The 24648-nt window shown below is 42.1% G+C and overlaps 1 protein-coding gene across 14 annotated transcripts in view; it reads left to right on the top strand.

Moving 5' to 3' along the window:
- The window catches only part of tfeb (transcription factor EB), a 37246-nt gene extending 26193 nt beyond the window's left edge, over positions 1–11053 (top strand). For 11 of the 14 annotated variants that reach the window (XM_030420816.1, XM_030420807.1, XM_030420813.1 and 8 more), the window contains 8 exons: positions 88–186; positions 341–529; positions 1272–1361; positions 6055–6172; positions 6341–6397; positions 7276–7351; positions 7458–7614; positions 7964–11053. In XM_030420816.1, coding sequence (XP_030276676.1) covers positions 88–186; positions 341–529; positions 1272–1361; positions 6055–6172; positions 6341–6397; positions 7276–7351; positions 7458–7614; positions 7964–8539 — 1362 coding nt within the window. In that variant the 3' untranslated portion in view covers positions 8540–11053. The remainder of the gene's footprint in view (positions 1–87; positions 187–340; positions 530–1271; positions 1362–6054; positions 6173–6340; positions 6398–7275; positions 7352–7457; positions 7615–7963) is intronic. The other 3 variants (XM_030420811.1, XM_030420808.1, XM_030420810.1) reach the window with 3 other exon arrangements.
- The last annotated feature ends 13595 nt before the right edge of the window (positions 11054–24648 follow it).

Raw genomic sequence — 24648 nt, 5'->3', positions numbered from 1 at the left:
CTTACACCAAAAAAATGTTCAGAGTCAGTGTGCAAAATTAATGATGGAACCAGAAGAGATGACATCTTTTTACCACCCCTGATCCAGGTACAAACTCACCTGGAGAATCCTACAGACTACCACATCCGTCAGTCTATGAAGCAACAGGTGAAAGAATACCTGTCCACCACCTACGCAACAAAACAGGTACCTTTCTAGATGCCTCTACTCATAAATGTATATCTGCTATATCTGTCCGTCCCTCATTGGATCAATTCAACCAACAGATGGCCTGTGTTTCTGTTTTTACAACAGTACATTTATCTATGTCACTGCTCAGTTTCTCTTTCTCTGTCCCTAGACGGTCCATGCAGCAGCACAGCTCGTGCCGCCTTCTCCTCCCACAAACATGGGACCTACAGGGGGTTCAGCATCTGCTCCCCCACCCCTCCACTCCCCACACATGCGCCCCGAGCAGCTCATGTCTGGAAACAGCGCACCCAACAGCCCCATGGCCATGCTCAACATCGGCTCCAGCCATGAGAAAGAGGTAGGCGCCTTCAGGCGTGTTCATACAGGGGCATGAACCCATAAACATTAGTCCTGGATGTGTTATAAAGTGCAGTTTACAAGAGGCAGATTGAACAAATAACCATAAAATATGACTTAATGACGTTCCCATATAAAATTATGTGGATTGAATATTACCCCCAAAGTGACATGTCCACATTTTATGAAAGCACCATAATGATTTAATTGGTCTTCGGTAAGCTTAGGCAGCATCTGTTGTAAACACGTTCGTGTTAATGTGTTGTGCGTACAGTAGGTGAGTAGATGAAGGCGTTGACTAACTTGCAATAACTGAGAGTGGCTATCATTGGAATTTAAATGATCCATTATGGCCTTGCCAGAGTAATTACAGCTTAACAAGTGACAGCAGAATGTAGGGCCCTTTGAACCATGTAGACTTTGACCAACCCTCCTCCTCCGCCTCCTCCTCCCCCTCCTCCTCTTTCTCTAATTCTCAACCTCACTTCTTTGCGCTCTCTGAGAGAAAATACTCTTTCCAGTTAGCCTCCATGACATAGAAGTCATTTTTAACGTCTTCTCTTGAGTGAGACATGCACTTGGAGACGAGTTCACCTGGAGGCCTGCATGCCATCATGTTTCAGGTGCTTTTATTTACATACGACCGGTGACAGTCGTCTCTGTGTGCTGTTTGTTAAGCATAGAAATGTAGGCTTTTTTCTTAAAGTTAGACATAAAAATGTTTTTCTCCTTGTTTCCTCCAGATGGATGAGGTCATTGATGACATCATAAGCATGACGTCCAATTACGATGACATTCAGGGATACATTGACCCTGTCCAGATGCCAAACACAGTAAGTGGAGTCCTCCTCTCAGTTTAATATTTTAGGCTGGATTGTTGCCAAATATTTCCAACAAATTAGGTTAAAGGGTTTTTTGTGTGGGGGGGATGGTGGTTCTCAAATGAACTAAGGATTTAAGGGATGACATGTATTATCTACTGCACAGATTTTAGAGCCCTTTGAGGCAATTTTATGATTTGTGATTTTGGGTCATATAAAAACAAGATAGGCCAGACTTGACATGAACATTTTTCTGGTAACTTTATCTCAAGTGAAGTAAAAGTCTTTGTCAAATGTTGTTCCAGGAGCATTAGATGGTTTTAGTATTCAGTGCAATTTAGTTATTGGACCAAATGTTTGATATTGTTTTTTATTATTCTAATAAAATAACCAATACACAGTTAACTCTAACTCACAAGACTAAAGATTAAAAGTGCAATATGTAAGAATTGTAGTTTCAAAAAATTAACAAACAATATCAACAGAACGTGAATGAATAAGAGTTTTTACGTTACTTCAAAGACATCTATGCACTGTGTTACAGAGACATCTACTGATGTTAGCATGCTGACCAGCTAGCCCTCGCCCTGTCTTTCTTGTAATACCACACAAGCTCCCAGGTTGGACTACTAGCTGCACAGCTAACTGAGCAAACTAGCTAATGGCAGCTACACTTCGCAGCAGTTAGTGGTTACACTGACGATATACTGCCACACATTTGGAGTGTGAATTCAAGAGGTAGCCAGTTGCACCTTTAACATAGACTTTTTCCTGCATTGTTTGTAAGATACTATTTTGTAACCTTGTATTCATGTATTCATGTAGTTGCCTGAAACCCTAATCCACTTCAGGTTATATTTTGGGCCCAGTCTGCCCAAAATTAGTCATAGGCTCGGACATGCCAAGTCATCAGTACTCAGACGTTGGCATTTCAGTACTTCCTGTAATCACTGTTCCTGCTTTTCTTCTGTCGTTCGCTCTCATCTATTGTTCATGTTGTGAGTTGTCATTGCTGTTACTAGCTATGGTGACGGTTGTCGGTGCAGTAAATCTACAATGAGTCTAACAACAGATTGGTATTGCAAGCCAGCCATGGTAATTTTGTTCTAAAACTGCTTTCTTGGTCGTCACTCAGTTCTTGCATGTCCCCATAGGAGGCAGTAGGTTATGTCTTAACGCAGCCATAGGCACAAATATACACAAACTCACATACACACTTTTAAGTGTATAATTGACTTAAACACTCAACATTCCATCATTAAATCATGTTGGACTTGGTTAGAGACCGAAGGGAGGACATGTCAGACGAGGACTGTGCCGTGCTTTGTGTTTGAGGGAACAAACTTAGAAATTAACAATTAAACTGCCAGCAGTTAGAGTTCAACTTGTTTACAAGACATTGGGAGAGAGAGAGCGAGAGAGAGAGGGAGGTGGATAAGGAGAGGGGGAGGAAAAGAAGGGTGGAGGGAGGAGGGAAAGGGGGATGAGGGCAATTTGTGCAAGGGGAAAACAGGCTGAAAGTCCAGTTAGGGGAAAGTTCATTCTTGTTTGGTGGGGAGCGGAGGTAGAAAAAAGACAGGACCGGTGCTGCCGAGGTCAGTCTCACAGGACAGTGACGGAAGTGTCGTCGAGATTTCCGCGTGCTGCTGGTTCCTGAGAGAGGGGAAGAACGGACACCAGCCGAGCGAGAGAAGGAGTAGAGGATGAAGGAGATGAATAAGACATATGCAATTGTGGAAGTAATTGAAGGAGACCAGATTCAGCTGGTAAGATACTAAGGTGCTTGTTTCTTGACTTTGGTCAGCGTTGTGGAAGTTTCTCTTTTTCTCTGAGTGAAGCACAGTTTTGACAGATGCAGCGACGGCTCTAACTCCCAGCCACGGGTCACCGATTATAAAATGAGCCGCAGGAGGGGCTGTGGGGTGGGTGAGGTTTTCAATTTTTGCAGTATTTTTTTTGTGAGTGCACGTGATGTGTGGTTCTGCCGAATTGGAATCAGAATTTTTTCACATTTTAGTTGTTACCGTGCAACTGGAGTGTGAATATTAGCAGGTCTCGACTAGTGCAGGCTCAACTCAATGGTTGGTCATCCATCTGATTCACTGCTGTGTGTATGAGAGAAAACAATAGCATGCTTTAGCTTTATCCCATAGTATGTCCTCCGGGGTTGATTGGTTTAATCAGTGTGAGCGTGTATGTGTCTGTGTGGGCTTCAGTGTGTGTACTTGTAACATCACACTGATTGATTAGATTAGGCGATTGATCAACCCTGAGGATGATCAGTGTCTGTAAAGCCAGCACAAGGAATGAACTGAGAGAAAAACAGATCAATCTGTTAACAGTGCTGCATTTTCATTTTCAGATGAAGTGTTTCTTGTTAAAATACACTGGCGGGAAAAACTTTGAGCCTTATTCCCGACTGACAGACCAGTGAGTAAAACTCACCTGCTAATCCTGATTGGGATTAAAGCAGCAAATTCCATGGAATTCTTGGAATCTCATAGTTTAGTAAAAGCACCACTGAATACCAGGCACAAGCTAACAGTTCCACTCTTTAAGTGTGTGTGTGAGTGTGTATGGATGGTTACACCGAGTCCCAGTCACGCTTGCTTGTTCAGTTGAGTTCTTACTGGAGTGGGCTGCCAGGCCAGGACATGAGAGGTCAGTGCAGACACATAGTCGAGGCTGGAAAAAAAGAGTTTATTTGTGTCACCAGAAAACATGAAACCACAGCAGGATGGTATTATAGTCTGCTGTTTTTAGGAGCTTTTGTCTCTGATAATGATGCACAGATTTGTTTTTTAATTAATGTAGAAAGCATTTAATGTGCCAGTTTTGTCTTCAATTAACTTTTGAGATATTCAAGATATCATCTGAAAATCCCAGCTCCTATAACCAGTTGTATTTCATTGTTTAATGTAATGAAGATCTAGTAGACGATTTAAGACGTGATTTTCCATATTTAAACAGCTAAAGATATAGTTAACACGCAGCTCGTTCAATAAAGCGCGGAAGTATTTGAAGAGTTGCTTCCATTTTTTGATATTTGATATACTCTGAAAGGCAGAGCTGTCAACCACAACAGTGTAATTTCCTCTGTACTCCATCTGGATGTTGAGATTTTTAACAGAGCATATAATTTACATACAGAACTGTGCCTGCAGAGGCCTGCGTGTCTGTATTTATGTGTGAATGTGTTTGATCTCACAGCTCACACAGTAGCCAGCAGATAAGGTATCTCTTCTTTCAAGTTCTTTATCTTTCAGGCCTCATTAGCAGTGTCACATTTGCCCTCACTTCAGGGAGTACGACGCGATCGGTAACGAGGAATAGAAAGTCCACCGCACTCTATACAGTACAATTAAAAGGAAATTACACCTTTTTAGGAGCGTGCACAAAACTATATCGCAGCTGTTTTGTAATGTCTAAAGTGCAAGAGTTAGGAGACCTCTCCATAATTGTGAGTTCAGGAGCTGGAGGAGGCAGAAGAGAGAGGCCATAAAGAGAGATAAGGTAGATAGGATGATAGTCAATCATTGTTGTGTGTTTGGCAGGCTACTCTTAGGTGTGATATTATTGCATTATCTCCGGCTGTCTGTTTCTTTACAGCACACTTAACACGAACACTGACTTTATTAAGGTGTATGAAGCTGTAAATAAGTAGTGTAGGTAACAGTAATAATCAAAGTTTAACCCCAGTGTGACCTGAGTTTAAATTATATCCAGAGACATGTTAGGCTCATGTCCAGGTTCATAATTGTATTTTGGGTCACTACCAGAATAACTTTACATGCGCTCAGAAAACACATTGGTTTTCTCATACTGTCCAGTGCTGCAGGTCTGTATTCTCCCTCTGTCTGAAACGTTATACCCAGTCTGCTCTGATTGGTCAGCACGCACACACCAGAGTCAGCACCACACTCACAGTGTCTCCATTTGGGTCTCTTGTATTTTCAGCTTCCAGTTAGATTCACTTCTACCATGAATGTAGTGGAGAGAGGAGCTTCGATCCGTGCAGACTTTGGGCTTTTAAACTTTCAAGCTCTTTTACATGCACAAAAACCTCTATAAAAACAATGAAAAAGTATAATAGGTCTCTTTTAATACTGATTTAACTGATATTATTCTTAATGCCCGTCACGGGTTAGATTTTGAATAACCTGGGTTGTATAAGTCATAAAATCCAAATATACTTTTATGGCAGAGGAAAATGAGTAAAGAAGCTGCTTTGAAGTCTGGTGGTATGACACAGAATTGAAACAAAAGTGACGTTATTGGTGTTACAGTTATTCATCTTGAAATAGCTATCTTTAGGGAAAGAGAAAAATAATATTCAAATTGTCTTGGCTCTGTCCACTTGCTCCTTGTAGCAGCTTTAAATAGTGGACTTTGGAAGAGGTATTGATGCCTCTGCGCTGATTATTTTCAAAGTTTTAGAGTCGAACTAGAGAATGGAATGTCATTCACAACCAAACCTGTTCATGACTAACTCTAATATTCCTTTCTTAACCCTTTGGTGTGGTCTCAGATGAGACAACTGTCATTTTATAGAGAAAAAATGTTGAAGAGTGCCTTTACTGGTGTCATAGAGATCTATGAACTGCAGTTATCCAGAGCTATCAAGTGTAATGTAAAGACTGATTGTTTTCTAATGTTTATATTTGTTGTGTGCATGTGTGTCTGTGTATGTGCGCGTCCTCCCCAGCTCCCCCTGTCTAGCAGTCACCTGGATGTGTACACAGGTCCTGGGATGAAAGGGCCAGCCATCGCCATGACCAGTAACTCCTGTCCCGCCAACCTAACCATCAAACGAGAACTCTCAGGTGCGAAAGTCAATGCTATCCTCAGTCAAACTACTAAGATAAAAAACTGTTTGTGACTGGGTGAATGTAAAGCATTTCATACCTGTCCCTTTAATGTATGCTGTGTCATGTGTTGAGACACATGGCTCAGTCTCAGTCATTAGTTAATCACTTGTTGTTATTGCAAAGATGCAGAAGCCCGTGCGCTGGCCAAGGAGAGACAGAAAAAAGACAACCACAATCTGAGTGAGTTTTTCCTTCATGCAGCTTAAGTACACACACACACACACACACACACACACACACACACACACACACACACACACACACACACACAGACACACACACACACACACACACACACTATAATCTGTCTCTTGCAAAAACAGTTTTATAAAGCTTGGCTCTGAATTAGCTGACATAGTGCAACTAGTGGGTGGATGGTTAACCTGGTCATTTCTGCTGTTCTGGCACCTGAGTGTAATTGCCTGTGACTGTGTGCGTGTGCGCGCGCGCGTGTGTGTGTGTGTGTGTGTGTGTGTGTGTGTGTGTGTGTGTGTGTGTGTGTGTGTGTGTGTATATCAGAATCAGAACCAGGTTTATTGCCATATAGTTTTTCACATGAAGAATTTACCTTGTTTTGATTGTCATAGTTCATATTGTGCACTTCAGCACACTTTGCCATTTCCTGCTAAAAGCATACATCTCTAAAAAACATATTGTATGAATGTTCTATATATTTTTTTAATGTTCTTGCTTCTTACTTAATTACTTACAGAAAGCATTTTATATATTTTCTTCTTACTGCAGTATTAGAAGTTGAATACATTTGCAAGAAAGTTATCAAAGAAAGATGACGTCCAAAGTAAAAACTGTGTGCATTAATTTAACCTAAGACCTTATGTTCAAGTAACATGTAGTGTCAAGGGGGGACAGCTGCAGTCAGTCAGTTTCTTTTGCAATCTTACTTGTCTAAGCTTAACTGTGAACCAGCGTTTCATTGATTTTTGTGGTTCCAAAGACCACAATTTGCCTTGAACACGTTCTTTTTAATTCCTTCTTTCATGCCTCTGGGTTCTTTGTATTATTGTCTTCATCGTGATTTTTCTTTTGCCTCTTCTCAGTTGAAAGGAGGAGGCGATTCAACATCAATGATCGTATCAAAGAGCTTGGCACCATGATCCCCAAAACCAACGACCTGTGAGTTGCTTTTGCTACACTGTGTTTTCAGTGACAGTAAAGTATTTTAATAAAATCAGCAACTGCTGTTACTTACCTCTGGAAATTGCCTGTCTGTAATTTACTGTGTGTATAGTGATGTGCGCTGGAACAAAGGCACTATACTGCGGGCGTCTGTGGAGTACATCAAACGCATGCAGAAGGATGTTCAGAGGACCAGGGAGGTGGAGAACAACTTCAAAAGGATGGAGATGGCCAACAAACAGCTGTTGCTACGCATCCAGGTAACACACACACATACACAAACACACACTCACATGCAGAGAAACACAATCACAGCAAATACATGTATTATTTTTATTTTTAGTTACAATTACCATCACCTTTTTAAGGACAAACGCTTCATTCAAATTTTATGAAATATTCTGTCCTTACAGATGTGAAACTTGATGTAAACTTGAATTTGATTTCACAACTATGGTAGAATCCAATACCTTGGATAAGTAAATGCACACTTTAATAATAGTAATAGTAATAATAGTCAATTTCTATACCATTGTTTACCTTAAAAACACTATTCTGCTGCAACCCAAATTGAGACTGACAATATTGCCATCCTCCATCTGTCTGCAGGAGTTGGAGATGCAGGCTCATCTGCATGGCCTGCCCAGCAACTCTCCCTCTGGTCTGAACACGGGTGACTTGATGGCTCCGTACGTTAAACAAGAGACCAGCCCGGAGGAGAACCTCTCCCACACCCAGGCACAAGCCCACCACCAGCCCCAGCACTTATCCCAGAACCAGGCCCATCCCCAGGCCCAGCAGCACCACTTCCTCCCACAGACCCACCTCCACCACCAGGGCCAGGTGCAGCAGCAGCAGCACAGGCAGCTGCCGCCGCTCCCCCACCACCTGCAGCCCCAGCCACCCATCCAGTACCCATCTGTAGGCAGCTCTCAGCCCTTTGACTTTGCCCAGCCGCTGGACTTGTGTGATGGGATACCTGGCTTCTCAGACAGCATGTCGGGGCTCGGAGACCTGGGCGGACTGGACGTCCAGGGGAGGAGAGGTGAGCTTGGCTTCCTGATGATGGACGAGCCCTTGTCCCCCATGGGCGGAGACCCCCTGCTCTCTGCGATGTCCCCCGAAGCCTCGGTTGACTCCAGCCGCAGATCTAGCTTCAGCATAGAGGATGGAGACATACTGTAGACACATGCGTACACTCACATTAGCTCACGCAAGCATGTGCAGAGGTTTCAGAGAGGTTGCGGTAAAAAAAAAAAAAAAACGGCAACAAAAGGTGATGGTTCATCTGCACAACGCGGCACATTTACATCACATACAATGGGAAGGAATCAGCAACACATCACACACTTTGAACACACACAAAAGACGGTACACAGCATTCGCACAGCTGAGAAATATTCTGTAAAGTGAAGACACACATACATGCGCGTGCGAACACACAGACACACACACACACAAGCATGTGGGATAAACTGAGCAGCTTGAAACTTTGCCCAACAGACTGAGCATTTACAAGGGGATGAACCAACACTGCCGGGCCAGGAGTTATATAGCACACTTGGCCTTGTTTCCATAGAGACAACTCTGAATCATAAACGAACGAAGGGACAAAAACCAGCAGTTAATTAGATTGAAGTTATCAGATACAAGGACAACCAAGTGCATTGTCTCACTTGATGGAGGACAAGTTAGATTCTCCTACATCAACCTCTTTTTAGCAGCCATGAATGATTGAATGGACGATAGTGAATAAAATGGAAAGAGCCGGATGGTCCTGCATGCATAATTTGACGTAAAATGGAGATGCAGTCTGGTCATATTGTTCCCTCCGTCTTTTATTCCACAGTTTGCTTTGGCCTCTAGCACTAGCAGTTTGACAAAGACCCGTGTTAGCCTGTGTGTAAAGTGTAAAGTGTCCACACTGTAGGAAACATTTTAAAAATGCACTAGATGGAAGGCCTCACAAACACGTTCACACATACACTGCTGTCCATTTTGTAACTCTTGACACTGTAATGACCTTTCCCCCCGAAGAAGACACCGTGAAGCTCCAGTGAAAGACTAGAGAAAACCGTTTCATTGTCTTCGAAAAAATCATTGTGTCATCCAAATCTGCGAGGTGTCAGAATACTCAGGTACTGTAACAGAATACACAAGCAGGATCATTTTTAAGTGGAAGCAGATGTGTCAGGCTCGTGACCCATATCAATGTGCCTTTTGATTTTTGCAGCTGCTGCTCTTCAAAAGCATGTTTTTATAGGTCAGAGATCACAAGCAGGGTTTAGACTTAGTATGAGCTTCAATTGTGCCTGTAAATACTTTAGCTCCTGTGCCAACTACACCTTTGTTGTTGCAGGAGATGTATGTTTCATTTTTGATGGACTCTGTAGGACCCGGTGTGTTCAAGAGGCACAGGTGAAGGAGAAATTTCTAGCTTACTGGAGAGAGAAAGAGATTTATCTCGGCTGACAGCAGACGTAGTGTAAATCCTCACTGTAGGAGCACAGCATTAGCACACACACACGCATGATTCACGCTCTCACTCGGTTCACAAACAGGCATGCATTAAAGACGCTCACCTAGAACACGTAATAGTGCTCACATGCGTACAATACGTGCAGCACAGCCTCGAGGCTGTTTTCAAATCAGCATGTTAACAAGTCTCCTGTGCTTCAGAGTCTCCCCAGACGAGTCGAGTGAAGCTGCCAGCTGCAGAGGTAGAACTCAGGTCCGCAGTAAAGGCAATCTGTCATCCACGCCGAGGTGGACCTGAGTTGTACCTCTGCTGTGGCAAACCTGGAGGCTTGGCTGTGATTTGATGTAGCTTATGATCAGTACTGATAAAGGTAGAAAAAAAACGCGATGATTTTTTTTGTTTGATTTAAAGAAGTGGTTGTTTTTCTTTACTATATAGTTTGTTGTTTATTTTATCTCCCAAAGCACTGGAAACTATATTATTATTTTGACTTTGTACATGGAAGAATTATGGAATAAGATTTATTGCAGATGTTTTATGCCACTAAGCCACTTAAATGTATTTTATTTGTATAGTTTTGTTTCAATTTTTATTCCAAAATGACCCTTTTTCTCCTCAGAGCCATTTTTAGTCAGCACATTATAAAGGCTTTTAAGCCACCAGTGTTGGAGTGTGGAGCTGTTTCCATATTTCAACTATTTTTAGAGAGATGAAAAGATTATGTACATTTTTGATGCCATTTTTATATGATTGGGATTTTATTTTTCTTTGTCTTAAAATTTGGAGCCAGACATAGATGAAAGGTGAAACTTTTGATTTGATTGAATTCAAATTGCTCATTTTATGAATGTAAGCTTTACCAGTGGTTCTGGTCAGACTGAAGCAGGTCGGCGTTTTTCGCCATGCCTCCTCCCTCCCTGACTCTGGTTTCAGTGGAGACTGGAAGACGACGTCCCCTCACATAAACTCTGAGCCGAGGAGTTGTGTTTGCCGAGGCATCGTAGCACTGACTCTGCGTTTGTCTCTGTCTGTCTGCCAGTGTTGTGCCTTTTCCCCATCAGCCACAGTTTTACTGTTGTTGTACTGTCACCCAGCCAACACTCCAAAGAGCTGCTCAGGCCTCCTCTACTCTTCCACTAGAGGGCGCTCTGCAGAGCAAACTACACAGGGAAAAGTGGTTCTGATTTTACTGAGAATATAAAATGTTTTACCAGAATCCATTCACTGGCTTTTAGTGTTTTCTTTACTCATATGACTTGAGAGGTATCTATGTGTGTGTGTGTGTGTGTGTGTGTGTGTGTGTGTGTGTGTGTGTGTGTGTGTGTCTGAGATGTATGTGTTTTGAAATCGGGAAAAAGGTTTTATGATGAAATTAGAATTATTATTTTGTTTTTTTGTTTTTTAAAAAAGCACATGCATCTGAATAAATTATGTGCCTGAATTTAGAGTGCCACTCATTCCGGTGCATATATGCCAAGGCCCAACATTCTCCTTTAATTGAATTAAGCCTAATCCAGTAACAAACGGTAGACGGTATTCTTTTTTTTTTTTTTTTTGTTAAAAAAAATATGAGAATGCAGTTCTCATTGAAATGCTCCCCACATGTCTGGATCCAGACCATATTTCTGAATCCACATCATCTCAGCTGCACATTGGTGATAGTTGCAGGTTTCTATCCCTATTTATTACCTTTAAGTGGCTCAAATATTTATATATTTTTTTAATCTGCCGTATCCAGATTTCCTATAGGATCCTCTTCAAATTGTACCAGCCACCTAAATACAAGAGATTTTAAAAATTTCAACATCCATGCATTATTCTCTGAGAAATTAATGGAAATGTAAAAACAAACAAACATAATAATAATAATAATAACAACAACAACAACAACAACAACAAACTGCCTTGACTTGTAATGGTAAAGAAGGTGAGGAAAAAAAAAAAATCCTGGATTCGTCCCATTCTCCAAATCAGCATCAAAATAATGGGGTCTATTCTGGGCCAAGGCCCGCCCTCCATCCAAGTTTCATGGAAATCTATACTGCAGTATTTGTGCAGTCTTGCTGACAAACCAACCAACCAACCAACAAACAAGAAAACAGACGGGCACTTCTAAAACATAATCTATTGGATGGAGGTAATAAATACATTTAACAATGCTCATTGAGAAATCTGTCTTTACCGGGGGGGTCAAAACTTTGAGCGTAGCTGAAGAACAGTGTACACTGTGAACACTGTCCACTCGGCAAACGTAAAGGTGTATTTTCTGTCAGAAAGTGTTTATACATGATATGTCCACCAGAGAGCATCAGCGATCCATATAGCAGAAGACAGTCCCCCTGTGTCAGCTCTGTACTGTCATGGTCACAGCAGTCACAGACAGAACTGTGCACTGTGCAATTAACCTCTCTGAAATACCACTTAAGAACCAAATCAAATTTTTTGCTTGTTCACAAATGCCAAGCAGAGTTGAGTGATGCTCAGTCTGTTTTTTGTGCAGCAACTGTTGGACTACTGATTGCCTTTTTTTCTTTTTTCTTTTTTTTTTGGACTGGTGAATTAAAATCCTTTCCATAAAATCCCAGCGTAGCAGGACAGCATTCCCAGTACACACCTTTTAACAAGAAAATATCAAGCTTTTGACTAATTAAATCTATCGCTGCCATTTGGTAAATTTTCTCACAGCTGGCGGCCTTCACATTTCCCCTGCCTTCCTCAAATTTGTATTTTTTTTTTTTTGGTCTCTTTTCTTTCACGGCTCTCTCCATCATCTTCTGATGTATTAGTCCGGGGCTGCCTCAGAATGATCCATAAAGCGTTTAACAGCCTTTCATAAGTTAAATCGGGGTAATCTTATTCCTCATCCGCGCATGTACACACACACACACTCAATGATGCCGCAGAGCATGTTTAAGTGTAGTGGTGGCGTCTGCAGCCCATCCACAGGCCCATTCTCCCGGGTCTTTATGATGCTAATGTACTCCCCAGTCTAATAAATCCCTGTAGAGCTGCGAGGAGGAGATCTTATGGCTCACACCGATCACCACCTTTTCGCCCATATCCACCCCCCCAACACACATACGCGCGCGGCTATTACTGCGGCAGAAGTGCCTGCCTTGCACTTCCACAGACACTTGGGTGGCTGTTTAGTAAGAGGGAGAAGGGGAAAGGGTTGAGACAAATCAAACACGAAGGTGCAATTTAAGAGATGTTGGCACAGGAACGCAGAGCTCGGCCCTGGCATTGAGTGCTGAGGGGAGACACACTGAGAAACACTCCTCACCTCTTTTTCTGAAGGTCGGGCCGCTTGAAGTGGGTTTGGCACGGCACCTTGAGCGCCGGCGTGCCCTACGGAGGGGTGAGGAAGAGGGGGGAAGTAAAATAATCACACAGGTTTTTATGAATGTTCAACAAGCAGTGAACAAGGAGCTCCATTCAGAGCCGAGACATGAAGCTTCATTCTCTCCTCCTTTTTCATCCATCCTCCTCCAACTTCCTCTTCCACCTCCTCCTCCTTAGTCTTCATCTGGCCGCTGGGCTCCGTGTGTATTTGTGAGCATGCCTCCTCCCTCCCTCCCAGGGGAGCAGTGTGTCACTCAGCTTGAAGCCCACGGAAGAGAGGTGAAAGGGGGCTGATTGAGCTAATTTAGCCCCTGGATGTGAGATCAGGAAAGGCCTCACCCTCTGCTAATAGACAGACATCAAAATGGAGATGAGGGGGGGATGAAAGGAGGGAAGGAAGAGCGGAGGGAGAAGGGACTATAAAACTGAGACGACTTTTTGATGGATTTATCTCTTTTTGTCCGAGGGGATGGTGAGAAAACTTTTATGAACACTGAGTGACATTGTGAAGTTGGTAAAGGTTTATGTGTGTTGCCTTGAATTAAAACCTGCTGATATTACTTATTGATCCGTCCTCCTCCATTAAGATGCCGTCAATCACGGCCTGCTTTATGATCTCTCCTGGCCCTGGCCACTCACCGTACATTATCCCCCCTGTCAGGCAGACTGGAAGTCACACCCAAAATACTGTCTTTTACCACATGGATGGAGATTGGAGACACTTTTTATAGCTTTTGCAGGCATACATACTCCCGTAGGACCCGATGGCCCGCTATCAAAAAGCCTCTAATGTAGATGGCACGATGACACAACATTGATTTTAGCTCCATGAATCACCCACACTGCAGATTCAAGTTTGTCTGAAAGTTTTTGAGGCACCTCTGAAACCCTGAAGTCCCTCTTCCACACTAGTCCTCCAAACAATACAGACACAGATCAGCAAGGTGCAATCAACACGTTTTGCCAACTTGAAGGTTTTTCATGCTTGTATCTGTAAAAAAAAAAAAAAAAAAAAAGACTCTTGGATTGGCAGCTCATTTAAGGAAGATATGAGCTTCTATGTCCACCCTAGAGCCTACAACAGCCAACGAGTAATGGGCAAGAGACACGTGACCACTCTCTCTTCTTCCTCCTCTCCCATGAGCCACTTACATCGCAGCCTCCAGATGATTGATTGATTGATTGTTACTCTCTGGCAGGGTTATTTTGAAGTTGTTTCTGCAAGGCAATTGTTAGATGTTCATATTCAATGATACTGTTGTAAAATTCGAACTTGGGCCGTAGGAGACTGTATGATGTGGACCCATTGTATTTTCCAGCTAATGGTGGCAGTTACAGGTCATCCTCAGGCTGGAATTCAGTTGATAACCTTTCAAAAGATGCCTATGCTCCAAATGGTTCAACAACTCCTTTAAATTAATTTTGGACTACAGGTTTAGGTGTTTTAGGATCATTTTAAATACATTTCCAGGAAGAAGAACATGTTAATTCCTCAACTCTTCTCTAACAAGAATATGGTCATGCACAGAATGTGTGTTTACAGATATGAGGCTAAGGTTTCTAATTTGATATCTACTGGATCTCATTTTACACTGGAGTGTAAAAAGGGTTGAGTAAAGGCTGTCACACATTGTAAAAGCAGCGTCCCTTTTAAAGGTCAAAGCTGAGCGGTCACAAACACCCATCAGACAGCGGCAAAGCTCCCTTTCTCTTCCCCTCACATTCTAACTAATGCGGCCCTGACACCGTCACCACACACCTCCTGTCCTTCTTCATTTCCACCTTTCCTGCCCCTCTTTATTCCACCGCACCATTGTCCATCTTCCTCTACATATTTAATACTCTTCGCTGACTCCCCTCAACCCCTCGTGCCTCTATTCCTGAAAGAAAAGGAGCTCAAATTGGCTGGAGAGATGAATAATGTCCCCGCCATTAACAGTGGCACGAAAGGATCAGTCTTTTCATGTGTGTGGGGGGGTGAAGAGATGAGATGCTGGAGAGGTGAGGTGGTGGTGGTGGTGGTGGTGGTGTGGTCTTTATCATTTCTTTCTAACTTTTGCTCAGACTGCAGCAGAGGAAGAAGCAGAAAGGGAGAGGAGCAAGTACAGTTCAACCATAATCCCTAAACCTTCTCAAATCTCACAGGTGCTCTATTCTATCGTGCCCATTTTTTTTTTTTTTTTTTTTTAATCAATTGCTTCATTTCAATGTTTTCTGTTTTAGTCCATGGTATAATCCAAGTATCACAATTTTGAAGTAATAAGTAGTAGCTTAATTACTTTCTGTTACCTTTGGATGACCTCAATATTAAACATGAAAATAAAGACGAGAGCAAACTAACATCAAACAGATGACCTTTAGTTTATCTTAATGATGAGTGTATTCTTTAAGAATAAACATTTCACTTTCTGTTGGACTATTTTAGTTTCACTTGAGACCAAAGTGATGTTGTGTGAGACACTTGAAGTGTGTGAACATGCATGCACAGTATATCAATAATAGTGTATCATTCTTTATCTTAAAAATGTAATCCTGCGAGTAAACCCCCTTTTTTACTGAATTTATATGTAATCTAATTACATCTTTTTTTCTTTAACCGTACCAGAATACAGTTACCTTTTTTTGTATCCTAATAATGTAATCCCGTACATGTAAACTGTTAATCCCCAGGGCTGCAAGCAACTCAAAGATGTTCATCTTAACCTCGTGACAAAGACACAAAAGCTCCTAGCACTAACTGTCATCAGGGTTTGGTGTAAACAAAATAGTGAAAGAAAAGACCTGATCCACATAAAAATACAAATGGAGTCAGATTGAGTTTAAATGTGCAACAATGTTTCCAAAATCTTCCCATTTACGCTGACATTTTAAATAATTAAATGGCAGTTTCTCCATGTGCACAACCAAAATAAGTTCATGCAACCGTTTTCTAAAGCGCGGTGGAGTTAGTGTCTTCCAGTCTTTGAATGTGTGAAGGGAGAATTAAAGCCGCCAAAGGGAGCCAAGTCTCTGTCAGGAGAGGGAGTCCTATGGTAAACGTTAGAAAAGTGTCTGTGCCATTTTAACAGATGGAAATATTTCACCGAGTTCATGTTTGACGTTGTACCTGATCACACACTATCAGGGAGCATTCAGTCAGTCATTTTGAAGGCAACATACAAAATTAAGAACGAGATGACCTTGGCTCGCTTTACTATAAATTCAACGCAGACACTATTTACTAGAAATTTCTGCTAGAAGAATCAAAGGAAGGTTAATAAGCTTTTATGTATTAAAGGACCTTGTTGTAAGAAAAGGTGATTCTGAGTCTCTTTCCTAACTCGTTAAATAATGACACTCTGGGTTTCTCAACTGACGCTTTGGGATTGCAGGACGAGCCGGCCACAAATGGGGGTGAGACTCAAATATTTGTAATTTCGTTTTTACAAATAGAAGCTTTAATGTGTATTGTACTTTGACTAAAAGCTGCAATTTGTATTAAAGAAAACTGTAACGCTCTTTAAAAATGAACAATAATTTATATTTTTAAAATTCAGGTCATGGTTTCAAATCATGTATTGAGAAGAAATAAGTTAATATTTTGCTTGGATGTTTTTACCAGTGTTTGTTTATTCTTGTCCCCCTGTATGTAAAATACATTGTTAGGGTGAGAGTTAAAATATAAAAACCAAATCTATGAAGAAACAGACGAGTCTTTGACTTTTGGTTCCCTCGAAACATTTTGTGAAAGCTATAATTTTGATTCCCCACCCCCAACATCATGAAAAATAAATTAGAAATAATTTTAACCTGACTTCTTTATTGATGAAATTCAATTTTGTTCCAAAATGAAGTCCATGTATCCTCAGTTCTTACAGTCATTTCTCCCCAGATGCCATAAAACAAGTGTCTCTCTCCTTGGGCGGCCAGTAGGGGGAGTGAGTGGTCCACAACACAGTGCGGCAAAGTCGAGGCAGAAGACAAACAAGGCCCGGCTGACATTTCTGAGCACTGAAAATGAATATGTTGTTTGGAATTGCGTTGAATGTCATCCGCTGACAGAAGGAGCGTGTGGTGCAACCTCTGTAAAATTAAGACATGGTGTCATCTCTAAATTCCAACGGCAGGCTGCCCGGGTACATAATGGGCAAACTGTTGTTGGGCTGTTTAAATGAGCACAAACAGTGTAACATCTCTCAGTTTTGAGGGCTGCTTGGAGAGCTGCTAAATTAAGCTTATCATTATTAAGATAAATAATGCGTCTGACATAGAATTTGTCACATTCTGAAGGTTAACCACTCCATCGTCTCCTCTGGCAGCTGATGGAGTGGCTTCTAGAGTGATGAATCCAGCATCATATCTTCATCGCAGGGGCCTTTTTTTTCACACGGGGACATTTATCTTGAGCAGGACCTCGAATGATGGACAATATTAACGTCCTTGACGACCAAAACACCATGAAGATTACTGACTGACTAATGGTCTGGCGCACAGGATTCATTGGAAGCCTAAGCTCCTGAGATCTGTTTGTTCTTTCGCTGTGTTTGTTTCTCTATCTGCCAATCCAGCCATCCACTCATCCAGTCATCCATCCATCTCGCAAATCCTCTTCCATTTCGGCGTTGTTTTGAGCGAGAAGCTGTTTCGCTGAACTTAAAATCTGAAGGTCGCAAAGATTTGACTTTTTTTTTTTTCTCTTCTTCCATACCTCCCTGAAAAGCAGCATAGATTATACAGCCTACAGCTGTTATCACATTTATGCCCTTCTTCAAGCTTCTTTTTATTCTCATCCTCTCGTCTCCCGCCTTTCAGAGACCTGAAGATAACGGCACGCCACATGACGCCATTGTCCTCCTTCTCTCTCTCTCTCTCTCACTCGTAGGTGGAGATTTAAAGTTCTGTTTTAAAACTGCCACTGTTCCAATCCTACTTAACCCCCCCCCCTCCTCCTCTTCCTCTTGTCTCCCCCCTTCCTCCTGAGTATACTACCTAACCCTTCTGAACTTCAGTCAGAGTTACTGAAGACCCGGAGTACACTGGGGAGTCAGCTACACCGCTGAGAGAGAGACTGAGATAGACGGAGACTTAGCTGCCTGCTATTCCACCACTCTCTCCGGTAATAAGAAAAGTTTCTGTTCTTTTCTGTGTTACAGCAGGGAGATAAAACTAGGGATCATTCACATGCACTTTTGCACACACACACACACACACACACATAGATATACGCTCGGTAACACACTCACAAACCGCGATTTTATGAGATGCACCCAGCAACACATGAATTCAAACACAAAATGGAGAGACGAACTTGTGTTCTCCCACTAATTTTGCACAAACTCGTGCGGACAAAGAGAACCAGACGACCCGAGAAGAGAAAAAGAAACAAGTTTAGTCTGTAAGCGGCTCGAAAACCTGATTCGAATTAGAGGGCGATTTCCACAAAGGTCAATGTATTCAGCTGATATCCTAAGAGGGAGGAAATTTAATACCCCTTTTTGGTTGAATTAATTAATTATAATATTAGGCTAGCTCTAGGGGCCCTTTTCTTCAGTGATTAAGTGAGCACATATCTTTAAAAGACTGTGTTGGTCTCTGGGGCCCTGGGCTTCTGAACCTTGGGGTGAAACAGAGAGAGATGTATTATACATGAGAGGACGGAGAAACACAGACCCGTCTGCTCACCTCCACGGCGAGACACACCGTGTTCCTTATTTAGACCTTCAATAGCACTTGTCTTTCTTTGCAGGGGCGCTTCTCTGTCGGCCCCTCTGCCCTCGTCTGGTCCCCTCAGTGTTCAGCTCAGTGAGGTTTAGGTTTAAATGTTTTCAGGAACAGTTCAGCGTTTCCCCTGTGACTGCTCTGCATCCTTGCATTCGTGTGCTGATTTGGAAAGAATCTTAAGGGGAAAAAAGGAAGACCACATTATTGATATTCTCCATTATAAAAAAGGAAGAATGGTCCCGCACAGAGAGTTAAAATGCATTAACCTGTAAGCAGCACCCCAGGTGATGCTGAGATTAAGTACATGATAATGGGTTTAGGAATTTAAAAAAACAACAACTTATATCTATGTATCATGTATGTATCTATGTTTTTTTCATTGTGTTACTTTATTCGTATCAGTCAACACAGTTAACCTGTGAAGCACTTTAAAATGATCCGACCTGTTTAAAATGTGCTGTACAGGCCAAGCTCAATGGAATGATCGAACACATCTTATTTCCCTTAATTCATCACGTAACTTACCTTTGTAAAAGGTGCTATGAAAATCAAGCTTTATAGTAACAATCTTTAATAAATGCAACATTTATAGTTAATTAAACTTTAGTTAATGGTTATTTCACTGTTAACAAACAATGAAAGACTTTATATACCATTTATCAAGCTACTTAAAATGTTTATAAACTTCAATATAACATTTTTTCCATCACTGAATAAACAAGCTGCTCTCAGAGGGAAATAAGGTCCTCAGAACACTGTTTGAAGCTAGAAATGTGGCAGGTCCGCCACATATAAAAACAAAGTCAAACAGTACGAAACTGTGTTGTTCTTTAAAGTCAGATTGTCTATTCAGTAAATTCAGTCATGAAAACTGAAAATGAAATGAAAACTTATGACTACATAATGCACCTTTAAAATGAACACAGTGAAATAAAGAGTGCAAGATTATTTGCCTCTGAAATGTGGTGGAGTTAAAAACACAAAACCACACATTTGATATTAATAAAGTACCACTTGGACAATATCATAAACCTACTTGGTAATTTTCCACCTGTGAAAATATATGTTTATGTAGGCGTGTGTGCATGTACAGGTGTCGCCCTGAGCATGTGCTAACCCCTGTGCTGACCCAGTGAGGAGCCTCCTACCTGTCAGTCATGTCGAACACGTGTGTGCGTGTGCATATGTGTGACTGACAGGTCTTTGACATCACGTCTAAATCATGGTTACTTAATGGCTGTCACCCTCTCCAACAGAGGCTGATGCTGGAGACAAAGAGGAAAGGGCAGTGACGACAAGAAGGTGATGGCAGGGTAACAGAGTAAATGATGGGATGCTGCTAGAGAGGTATGTGTATTAGTGTGTGTGTGTGTGTGTGTGTATTAGTGTGTCTGTGTGTGTGTGTGTGTATTAGTGTGTGTGTGTGTGTGAATGTGTGTGATATAAACAGAACAAACACACATGGAATAGAGTGGCTCTAGGTGTCTGCACACTGCATCCATCTCGGTACAAAGGTGTTGTGGTGCAGAGCCAACGAGCGCTTGTAACTAACACCCTCACTCCTCGGTACACACACACACACACACACGCACACACACAACCGTAGGCATCCTGCCCCCACCGCCTGACCCCACTAAACATTCAGGTACAATTAATTATTCCTTCCTGATCTAACGAACGCAGCGCACTGATTGGACACCCTGAGGGTGCAAGGGCACTATTTTAAAAACACTTTCTGGTCATGAATTTTAATCACTTCAAATGTATTGATAAATTATTAATTAAGTGACTTTAAGTGATGCCAGGTGGGCATAATTTCAGGAGTAGTAAAATGCTTTTGGGGGTGAGGCGCTGTGATGTGAAAGCAGAGCGCAGGAGCTTGTTATTTTTCTCTTAAAGCAGCTGTTTTATTTAAAAGGGATTCCTCACAAAGCGTCTCAAACAGTCTACAGGGCTTATTTGGTCAGACGGAAAGGATCCGCCATTTTGCAAAAATTATGCCCATTTTTCATTCTTTGTTTTATTCCAGCTGTGGGGCTCCAGTAGTAGTAGTAATAGTAGTAGTAGTAGTAGTAGTCGTAGTAGTCTTTTTGCTGGATTGAATATCTCCTGTGTGGTTAGTGTGGCCTTGATCCTTAAGGGCTCACATGGTGCATATTCTTTGGAGTTAAAACACAACACGTCAGCATTTCCAGCTCATATAACTAAAGTTTTGGAAGAACAAATGCAGCTCTGGTTTAAAGCCCCAAGAGGCACACTCTTCATCATGCTCTTTCTGGGGTGACATCTAGTATAAATTCCTTCACGATATTGCTAATATTAGGCTAATGTTCGAAAACGGTGACTGAATATGTGCATGACTCCTGCTGGCACCCACCCGGCAGGTTCGGAGTAAAAATACAGTATGTTTAAGTGGTGGGCTCCAGTGTGTCTTTTTTGCATGTGCCTGCCTGTTCTATAGGTTAACCTGCCGAACAAGACCTGAGCGGGAACAGCGCAAATTACAAATTACCTCCCTTATTAGGCCTGACCCCAAATTTCCTTTCATGAATATTCATTATGGTGGCCGCTCGGCGCGCCAAGAAATGAATTTGCCCTCTCGTCGGAGTGGACTGTGAATAAGGAATGATTAATGGAATTCTGCGTGGTATGAATCCATCATTCCGAGGATGGAGGCTGGCCTGGTAATAAGGATCCAATTAGAGCCACAGTGGGTGGGACACAGCAGGAGCCATGGCAAGACGGACCCTATAACACCTACACACACACACACACACACACACACACACACAGACCCACTCATTCACTCACTCACTTATTTTATGCATTTTTTTTAATATCAAAATTCATTACGAGAAATTGAGTATAAATGTACACATTTACTGCAAGCTGAGCTGACTAGTCTAGCTTTGCTCTACTCTTCCTCTCTCTTGGCCCTGCAGCAGTAGCTTTGGGTGGCAACCGTCCACCTCTTCTCCCTGTGCACCTCTCCTCTCAGCAGGGCAGCTTTGGCTTTTGCTGGCACCTCCACCTTTTCCTTGTTAATTTCATGTTCCGGTGCGTCCTGAGACAGCTCATCCCACTGCCAAATATTTGTGTTGGGAGAGCAGCTAATCTGGAGCTGGGTACATGCTCCTATCCACACTGGCACACGCAGGGTTATCAGTGCACAGGTTGGTTTTAGTGTGTGCTGATGTGTATATTTGTGCATACGAATGATTGTGGAGCTGCCGCTGATACCAGTGTGTATCTTTTTACCCTCTTGACCGGTGTATCGACCATTTGGCGAAGTTACAGGAGATTAACGTCACAGCCGTATTTACCGCTGGAGTGCAACTGCTGTTTACAGACGAACGCCCGAGCAGAGAGATGAAGGCTTGAACTTATTCGCAGCTCCTGTCTGTCTTTCAAGAAATTGGCTGAGTTAGCCCTCACCTACTTTGAGTTTGTGCACGAGTACTGTGTAAATGAAATTTATTGTTCTGCTAAGTCCATCTTAATTGAAAATAACCCATGTTTCACCTGTGGCCAATGTAAATTCCACTTCCTGGAACATCTTTATTGTCCGTTCATCTATTTCCCAGTGTCCTCTCTCTCCTCTCACCGGCTTTAATGAGGTGTTCTGTTCCTCTGCCTCATAAACTAAAACCTTTTAGATGAATTACATCTCCTTAAGATTCATCTCTAGCGCCGTGGCTTCTTCTCCCCCTTTTATGATTGTATTTAATCCACATCACATCTTTATTCAGAACAAATACCCCCGCGTGACACATCGCAGACTGAGGCGGCGGGGGGAAGAGGAATGTTTTCGGCGGAAAGGTAGAGAGACATGGAGATGTGCCAGGCAGGCTCGGCTCAGCCCGCTCTCTGATGATATCCTTGATAAGACTTTTAGCTAATTACTGACTGCTGCCTCTGCATGCAGCTCCAGTGGAGAGAAAGGCAATGAACCTGCCTGCTAGCTCAATAGAGAGGCAGCAAGAAAAAAGAAAGGGGACGCGGCTGTTGAAAGAGAGACAGATTAACATTTGTTCTTTTACATGCCTCCCTCTGCCACACACACAATAACTTTGCTTATACTAATTAACAATTAGCAAAGACTGGTTGGCTAATTGTGTTATTGCTCCTAATCAAGAGGCTAATTACCAGAATGTCAATTTAGATTTAATTACTAAGTGCTTTGTTAATTCCCACTGAGCATAAGTTACCCTTTCTCTCCCTCTTTCTCTCCCCCCCTCCCCGCCTCTCTTTCTCTCCTTCCTCCTTCCTTTTCCCCCTTGTTTCCATGTTGAACCTTTGCTGTGTTCCGGGGTCCTGTGTTGGGATTGGAGGGGGAGTGGGTAAATACAGAGATAAATGAGGCAAGGTGTTTGAGCAGGGGGACCAAGAGGCACAGGCATTAATGAACAGCTTTTACCGCCGGGCCTCCAATTAGCCAACTCTCTCCCGCCAACATCACAGAGAGGAGAGATCCACTAAGATCCACTCAGCCGCCCTCCCTCCCTCCCTCCTTCCCTTCTACCGGCGGCGACACATCCACCGCCTCCCATCGGCCCCTCACAGCTGTCCCCGGCTCTTCACACACACATCCACTGCACAGCAGCCGCACCCAAACAATACATTTATTACCAATCACATCCAGTTTTTTGAGCTTATTGCCTTTCTTGTCATTTATGTGTGTGTGTGTGTGTGTGTGTGTGTGTATGTGTGTGTGTGTGTGCGTGCGGTGTGTGCTGACCTGGTTGCCAGGCTGCTGAAAACACTTTCCCTTATAGGAATGAATTAAGGTACTGATTGTTATTTACTGTAAATTAAACTGAAGCATAAAGAACACAATATGATAAAGTCATGCTCTATTTTAGTGACATTTATATTGCTAAGATACGCTTGAAAAAATCCTCCTCATCATCATCATTGTAATCATCATTATAATCATCAAATGAACAATAACATGAAAAAGGGTGAAAAAAACATCCAGACAGGTCATGTTAATTGTTTTAACATGTATTTGGATAAATCCAGCAAGCAATTTAATCCAGTTACACAATATCTTCTCATCAGTACATATATGTAACTTTTTCTTCATAATAAAGGTAAAATTACTCTTAATTTTTTCATATTAATTTGAAATTAATTTTCTCATCTGTTGAAGGTCCTTAAATGTGCACTACGTGGTTTTGGGGAATACATTTTAATCAAAAAGAGAAATATCTTCATTGACAAAACATTTTTATACCATAACAAATGAGATAAACAAACTGATCTTAAAGCTGCAATATGTAAGATTCTTTTGAAACAATTTGACATTATGACATCTTTGGATTGTGCTAGTCATCAGCGTTAGCATGCTAACCAGCTAAACCCATCCCACCCTGATCCAAATTTCCTGTGCTAGCTGTGCTAACACCAACACTCCACCAGTGTTTCAAGCTCCCAGTCCGGACCGCTAACTGCACCCCTAATTCTCTCCTGTGATCTATGAGTCTCCCCCTCACAGCTCAGGTCATCTAACATGGATTTCATGGTTATTGCTCGTCTCTCTGCCTTAGACAAAGCAACCAAACCACAATACATCATCATACTTAATCACTTTCCCGGTGTACACTCCATTTGTTCTGTCACAGAGAGCCATGTCTGTTTTATCTCTGCTTTGTCGTTAAATTCATCCGGAAGCACCCTCGGACGCAGCATTGCTCAGCAACAATGTGACTCTGAATGTCACATTGTTGCCCGGAAACAAAATGTTTCATAGAAACACAAATGTTGTGAATGA

This window comes from Sparus aurata, chromosome 6 (assembly GCF_900880675.1).
Source record: "Sparus aurata chromosome 6, fSpaAur1.1, whole genome shotgun sequence".
NCBI classification, from domain to species: Eukaryota; Metazoa; Chordata; class Actinopteri; order Spariformes; family Sparidae; genus Sparus; species Sparus aurata.
This window is presented reverse-complemented; position numbering and strand designations above follow the sequence as displayed.